General features: G+C 36.2%; 1 protein-coding gene across 1 annotated transcript; it reads left to right on the forward strand.

Annotated features, from left to right (window-relative positions):
* The first annotated feature begins 31 nt into the window (after positions 1-31).
* On the forward strand, positions 32-3,883 carry LOC134722784 (uncharacterized). Its single transcript, XM_063586412.1, has 4 exons — positions 32-37; positions 2,426-2,578; positions 3,034-3,369; positions 3,599-3,883. Exons 1-4 carry the CDS (start codon positions 32-34, stop codon positions 3,881-3,883), a joined length of 780 nt encoding a protein of 259 aa, XP_063442482.1.
* Positions 3,884-8,147: the final 4,264 nt, after the last annotated feature.

Raw genomic sequence — 8,147 nt, forward strand, 5'->3', positions numbered from 1 at the left:
GATTTTTACTTAAAAGTGGCCATTCTGAAAGATGCAGGTGAGCAACACAGGCTCTTTAAGAGTTCTGTTTATTGACAAAAGCATTAAAAGACAGGTGTTAAATTTTAACTGAATGTATTCGACTTTGTTCTTATATCTATATTGTTATTCTTATTTGTGCATATGCAAAAATGATGGCAGTTATTTATACACATTAATAGATAACTTGTAAAAGAAATATGTGATATTTAAACAAAAAATAATCTACTTGATTGTGTTTTACTTTGAATATAAGTTTGCTTTCTATTATTATGGACAATAAAATCAATTCTTACTTTGTTTCTGTTTAAGATGATGAATTGTGCAGGAACATATATATAAATAGTAACAATATAATGCATTGAACTTTCTTGACCAGATTTTATTTTTACCTGAGCCACAACAAAACTTCAGACTCGCCTATAAAATGCTATATTTTTGAGTAACTACACATTCAAATAATTTATTTAATAAATAGTGTTTTTTTATTTTAATCAGTATATTACGGGTGAAATATTCTATATATTTACTAAATTTTTAAAGAGAGTTTTCAATTGCAAAAATTGTACTTGCTAAACATGTAATCAATTTGAATGATTAGTTGAAATCAAGTACAAATACTTTATTTATATATAACTTATCTGAATTTGTAAATTGGTGTGAAATTTTATAGTTATTACTGTTTACTTTGAATCATTTACATTTATAAATATATATTTGTATATACACTTATAACATTCATAACATTATTGCAAAATTAATTTTAATCAATATAAAAATTTCATTTCATTTTTGTATACATTATTTAACGATCATAATTATGTGAACTATCTGATGTTGCTACATTTTGCATTTATTCATCTACATATATGTATGTCTCACCTTGTAACATCACTATCATATTTGAATCATTTATTGTTAAATGTTCATTCACTATTTGTATATATTAAATGAATATATGTGTATAATTTGTAGTTAATCATTATCTTAAAATAAATTTGTAAGTGGTGGTTATATGAGAAAATAAATTTGTAAGTGGTGGTTATATGAGGAGTGTTTTTGATTTACTACAAAATATACTCGTTTTGATGCTGAAATCTAGATACAGGTACACCAGTCTCCATTTTAGTTCTTTAAATTTTGGACTCAAAAAGAGATGTGACAAAGCACAATGAAAATTAGTTTTTTCTTCTATTTTGCAAATTAAGTTAAATGTTGAAGGTTTTTTGGCTAAAGATCTATGGGTTTTATTTCAATTCCTGAATACTTACATAATTATGTTACTTCGTGTGGAATTTTGTTTGACCACTGTCTAACATATCCCACTGTCCACATAGGGTAGTTGGTTTGTCTAGCTAACTCCTACAGTGTTCTAGCTAGAACATTTATATTATGTAGGGTGTTAGTACATATTCTAAAGGTGTGCACATTATCAGGATTTGCATGTTCCTTATATTTTCCACAAATGAAAGGATGTTGAACTTTCTCATTTTTAACTCACTTGGGGTGCACAGAAATGCTATGTTGAGGTATAAGTACATTTAGTGTTTGTACCAAAAATATCAGATGACTTATTAAAGTGTAACCCCATTAAAATGAAGATTGTTTGCTAGTTTCCATGTTTTTACCTGTATACTTAAAACTTATATTATATCGTAAGAAACTGCCATAGGAATTAATAATCAGCAAAACAAGATCTGTAGAACATTGTAGAAAATAAGGTCATAGTGATTGACCTTATATAACACAGGTCCCTGGTGTACATAACATAGGAGGCTGTAGTGCACCTTGTATAACACAGGTCCCTGTTGAATGTAACAGGAGGGTGTAGTGCACCTTATATAACACAGGTCCCAGGTAAATGTAACATAGGAGGATGTAGTACACCTTATATAACACAGGTCTCTGGTGAATGTAACATAGGAGGGTGTAGTACACCGTATATAACACAGGTCCCTGATGGATGTAACATAAGAGGATGTAGTGCACCGTATATAACACAGGACACTGTTGAATGTAACAGGAGGGTGTAGTGCGCCGTATATAACACAGGTCCTTGGTGAATGTAACATAGGCGGGTGTAGTGCACCGTATATAACACAGGACTCTGTTGAATGTAACAGGAGGGTGTAGTGCGCCGTATATAACACAGGTCCCTGGTGAATGTAACATAGGAGGGTGTAGTGCACTGTATATAACACAGGTCCCTGATGGATGTAACATAAGCGGATGTAGTGCACCGTATATAACACAGGTCCCTGGTGAATGTAACAAAGGAGGGTGAAGTGCATTTTATATAATACAGGTCTCTGATGGTTTTAACATAAGAGGATGTAGTGCATTTTATATAACACAGGTCCAAGGTGGATATAACATAGGAGTGTGAAGTGCATTTTATATAATACAGATCTATGGTGGTTGTAACATAGAAGGTAGTTGTACACCATATATAACACGGGCACCTTGTAAATGTAACATAGGAAAGTGTAGTACACCTAATATAACACAGGTCCCTGGTAAATGTAACATAGGAAGGTGTAGTACACCTCATATAACATGGGTACTTGGTAAATGTAACATAGGAAGGTGTAGTACATCATATATAACACAGGTCCCTGGTAAATGTAACATAGGAAGGTGTAGTACACCATATATAAAACAGGTCCTTTGTGAATGTAACGTTTGAGGGTGTAGTGCATCTTATATAACACAGATCTCTGGTAGATTTAACATATGATGGTGTAGTGCAATTTATAACACAGGTTCCTGGTGGATGTAACATATTACGGTTTAGTACACCTCATATAACACGGGTCCATGGTAAATGTAACATAGGAGGGTGTAGTACCTTGTATATAACAGGTCCCTGGTGAATGTAACATTTGAAGATGTACTGTACCTGATATAACACAGGTCCCTTGTCAATGTAACAAAGGAGGGTGTACGGTATGCCTTATATGATATAAGCCCCTGGTGAATGTAACATATGAGGATATAGTGCACCTTTTATTACAGGTCTCTGGTGAATGTAACATAGGAGTGTGTAGTGCACCTTATATAACACAAGTACCTGGTGTACATAACATAGGAGGATGTAGTACACCTTATATAACACAGGTCCCAGGCGAATGTAATATAGGAGGGTGTAGTACACCTTGTATAACACAGGTCTCTGGTGAATGTTACATAGGAGTGTGTAGTGCACCTTATATAACACAGGTCACTTGTGGATGTAACATAGGAGGATGTAGTACACCTTATATAACACAAGTTCCTGTGGAATGTAACATAGGAGGGTGTAGTACATGTACACCATATAAGGCACAGGTCCCTGTCGGTTGTAACAGGATGGTGAAGTACACCATATGTAACACGGGTCCCTTGTAAATGTAATATAGGAGGGTGTACGGTATGCCTTATATGATATAAGACCCTGGTGAATGTAACATATGAGGATATAGTGCACCTTTTACTACAGGTCTCTGGTGAATGTAACAAAGGAGGGTGTACGGTATGCCTTATATGATATAAGCTCCTGGTGAATGTAACATATTAGGATATAGTGCACCTTTTATTACAGGTCTCTGGTGAATGTAACATAGGAGTGTGTAGTGCACCTTATATATTACAAGTCCCTGGTGTACATAACATAGGAGGATGTAGTACACCTTATATAACACAGGTCCCTGGCGAATGTAATATAGGAGGGTGTAGTACACCTTGTATAACACAGGTCTCTGGTGAATGTTACATAGGAGTGTGTAGTGCACCTTATATAACACAGGTCCCTTGTGGATGTAACATAGGAGGATGTAGTACACCTTATATAGCACAGGTCTCTGGTGAATGTAACATAGGAGGGTGAAATGTAGCTTGTATAACACAGGTCCCTGGTGGATGTAATTTAGAAGGAAGTTGTACACCTTATTTAACACAAGTCCCTGTGGAATGTAACATAGGAGGGTGTAGTACACCATATAAGGCACAGGTCCCTGTCGGTTGTAACAGGAGGATGAAGTACACCATATATAACACGGGTCCCTTGTAAATGTAACATAGGAGGGTGTAGTGCGCCTCATATAACACAGGTCTCTGCTGAATGTAACAGGAGTGTGTAGTGCACCTTAAATAACACAGGTCCCAGGTTGATGTAACATAAGAGGGTGTAGGCAGAGGCGGATTTAGGGGGGGCCAGGGGGCCCGCCCCCTTTTGTGGCAAAAGATTTGGCTGATTATATAGGGATTCACTGAAGCATGACTGGAGCGGGCGCCCCTCTTATGCAGTCAGTGGATCCGCCACTGGAAGGTCACCATATATAACACAGGTCTCTGCTGTATGGAACAGGAGTGTGTAGTACGCCTTATGAAACACAGGTCCCTGGTGAATGTAACAGGAGGGTGTAATGCGCTGTATATAACACAGGTCCCTGGTGATTGTAACATAGGAGGGTGTAGTGCACCGTATATAACACAGGTCCCTCGTGAATGTAACAGGAAGGTGTAATGCGCCGTATATAACACAGGTCCCTGGTGAATGTAACATAGGAGGGTGTAGAGCACCGTATATAACACAGGACCCTGGTGAATGTAACAAAGGAGGGTGAAGTGCATTTTATATAATAGAGGTCTCTGGTGGTTTTAACATAAGAGGATGTAGTGCATTTTATATAACACAGGTCCCAGGTGGATGTAACATAGGAATGTGAAGTTCATTCTATATAATACAGGTCTATGGTGGTTGAAACATAGTAGGGTGTAGTACAACATATATAACACGGGTACCTGGTAAATGTAACATAGGAAGGTGTAGTATACCTTATATAACACAGGTCCTTGGTAAATGTAACATAGGAAGGTGTAGTACACCTTATATAACACAGGTCCCTGGTAAATGTAACATAGGAAGGTGTAGTACACCATATATAACACAGGTTTTTGGTAAATTTAACATTGGGGGGGTGTAGTACACCATATATAACACAGGTCCCTGGTAATTGTAACATAGGAGGGTGTAGTACACCATATATAAAACAGGTCCTTTGTGAATGTAACGTTTGAGGGTGTAGTGCACCTTATATAACACAGGTCTCTGGTGGATTTAACATAGGAGGGTGTAGTGCAATTTATAACACAGGTTCCTGGTGGATGTAACATATGACGGTTTAGTACACTTCATATAACACGGGTCCATGGTAAATGTAACATAGGAGGGTGTAGTACCCTGTATATAACAGGTCCCTGGTGAATGTACCATTTGAGGATGTACTGTACCTTATATAACACAGGTCCCTTGTAAATGTAACAAAGGAGGTAGTACGGTATGCCTTATATGATATAAGCCCCTGGTGAATGTAACATATATGAGGAAATAGTGCACCTTTTATTACAGGTCTCTGGTGAATGTAACATAGGATAGAACATCTTACATTATAGTACTATCTTACTTCACAATAAAAACCAATTATACCAAGCATGTTTCAAAAGATAGAACATCTTACATTATAGTACTATCTTACTACACAATAAAAACCAATTATACCAAGCATGTTTCAATAGATAGAACATCTAACATTATAGCACTATCTTACTACACAATAAAAAACCAATTATACCAAACATGTTTCAATAGATAGAACATCTTACATTATAGCACTTTCTCACTTCACAATAAAAACCAATTATACCAAGCATGTTTCAAAAGATAGAACATCTTACATTATAGTTCTATCTTACTTCACAATAAAAACCAATTATACCAAGCATGTTTCAAAAGATAGAACATCTCACATTATAGTACTATCTTACTACACAATACAAACCAATTATACCAAGCATGTTTCAATAGATAGAACATCTAACATTATAGCACTATCTTACTTCACAATAAAAAACCAATTATACCAAGCATGTTTCAATAGATAGAACATCTTACATTATAGTACTTTCTCACTTCACAATAAAAACCAATTATACCAAGCATGTTTCAAAAGATAGAACATCTTACATTATAGCACTATCTTACTACACAATAAAAACCAATTATACCAAGCATGTTTCAAAAGATAGAACATCTAACATTATAGTACTATCTTACTACACAATAAAAACCAATTATACCAAGCATGTTTCAATAGATAGACCATCTAACTTCATAGTACTATCTTACTACACAATAAAAACCAATTTAACCAAACATGTTTCAATAGATAGAACATCTTATAAGCGGGAAACACGAAAAACCATCATGACATTGAGGTATGTTATAGCTCATACTTATGCTTAGGGTGTCTACTACATGCTTGAATCTTTATTTATACTGAAATATGCGAATGTAAGCCAAAAAAATATTTCATCGACCCCTACCCCCAATTTGGATAGCCAGACGCCAATATTGACCATACCTACCCCGGATCTTTTCACCCTAGAGACAAAACTGAGCATGTCATTGGTCTATACAAGGTATCATTTTTACTGTAAAGGCCTTGGCTAACTTTAACATGTGTTTTCCAACATAAATAGGTGCCTCATTAGGCGGAAAACACGAAAAACAATAAAAAAGGCAAGAAAACCAACATAAAGGCAAATATCAATTATAGTAAAAATCTTCCCCCAGCACCGCCCAGACATGCCATTGAGGTATGTTATAGCTCAAACTAATGCTTAGGGTGTCTACTACATGCCTGAATTTTTATTTATATTGAAACATGTGAACGTAAGCCAAAAAAATATTTCATCGACCCCTACTCCCAATTTGGATCGCCAGACGCCAATATTGACCATACTTACCCCGGATCTTTTCACCCTAGAGACCAAACTGAGCATGTCTTTGGTCTATACAAGGTGTCATTTTTACCGTAAAGGCCTTGGCTAACTTTAACATGTGTTTTTCAACATAAATAGGTGCCTCATTAGGCGGAAAACACGAAAAACCATAAAAAAGGCAAGAAAACCAACATAAAGGCAAATATCAATTATAGTAATAATCTTCCCCCAGCACCGCCCAGACATGCCATTGAGGTATGTTATAGCTCATACTAATGCTTAGGGTGTCTACTACATGCTTGAATCTTTATTTATACTGAAATATGCGAATGTAAGCCAAAAAAATATTTCATCGACCCCTACCCCCAATTTGGATAGCCAGACGCCAATATTGACCATACCTACCGCGGATCTTTTCATCCTAGAGACAAAACTGAGCATGTCATTGGTCTATACAAGGTGTCATTTTTACTGTAAAGGCCTTGGCTAACTTTAACATGTGTTTTCCAACATAAATAGGTGCCTCATTAGGCGGAAAACACGAAAAACCATAAAAAAGGCAAGAAAACCACCATAAAGGCAAATATCAATTATAGTAAAAATCTTCCCCCCAGCACCGCCCAGAAATGCCATTGAGGTATGTTATAGCTCAAACCAATGCTTAGGGTGTCTACTACATGCCTGAAATTTTATTTATACTGAAACATGTGAACGTAAACCAAACAAATATTTCATCGACCCCTACTCCCAATTTGGATCGCCAGACGCCAATATTGACCATACCTACCCCGGATCTTTTCACCTTAGAGACAAAACTGAGCATGTCTTTAGTCTATACAAGGGTTCATTTTTACCGTAAAGGCCTTGGCTAACTTTAACATGTGTTTTCAACATAAATAGGTGCCTCATTAGGCGGAAAACACGAAAAACCGTCAGAAAAGCCAAGAAAACCAACATAAAGGCAAATATCAATTATAGTGAAAATCTTCCCTCAGCACCGCTCAGACATGCCATTGAGGTATATTATAGCTCCAACTAATGCTAAGGGTGTCTACTACATGCCTGAATCTTCATTTATACTGAAATATGTGAACGTAAGCCAAAAAATATTTAATCGACCCTAATCCCAATTTGGATCGCCAGACGCCAATGTTTACCATACCAACCGCGGATCATTTCACCCTAGAGACAAAACTGAGCATGTCATTGGTCTATATAAGGTGTCATTTTTACCGTAAAGGCCTTGGCTAATTTTAACATGTGTTTTCCAACATAAATAGGTGCCTCAATTGGCGGAAAACACGAAAAACCATAAAAAAAGGCAAGAAAACCAACATAAAGGCAAATATCAATTACAGTAAAAATCT

This window comes from Mytilus trossulus, chromosome 6, assembly GCF_036588685.1.
Source record: "Mytilus trossulus isolate FHL-02 chromosome 6, PNRI_Mtr1.1.1.hap1, whole genome shotgun sequence".
Classification (NCBI taxonomy): domain Eukaryota; kingdom Metazoa; phylum Mollusca; class Bivalvia; order Mytilida; family Mytilidae; genus Mytilus; species Mytilus trossulus.

Excerpts from the sequence above, each read along its gene's own strand:
- LOC134722784 (XM_063586412.1), top strand. Across the intron at positions 2,579-3,033 it reads GTACACCTCATATAACATGG|GTCTCTGGTGAATGTAACAT; the intron begins GTACTTGGTAAA and ends CTTTTATTACAG. Across the intron at positions 3,370-3,598 it reads CTGTCGGTTGTAACAGGATG|GTCTCTGGTGAATGTAACAT; the intron begins GTGAAGTACACC and ends CTTTTATTACAG.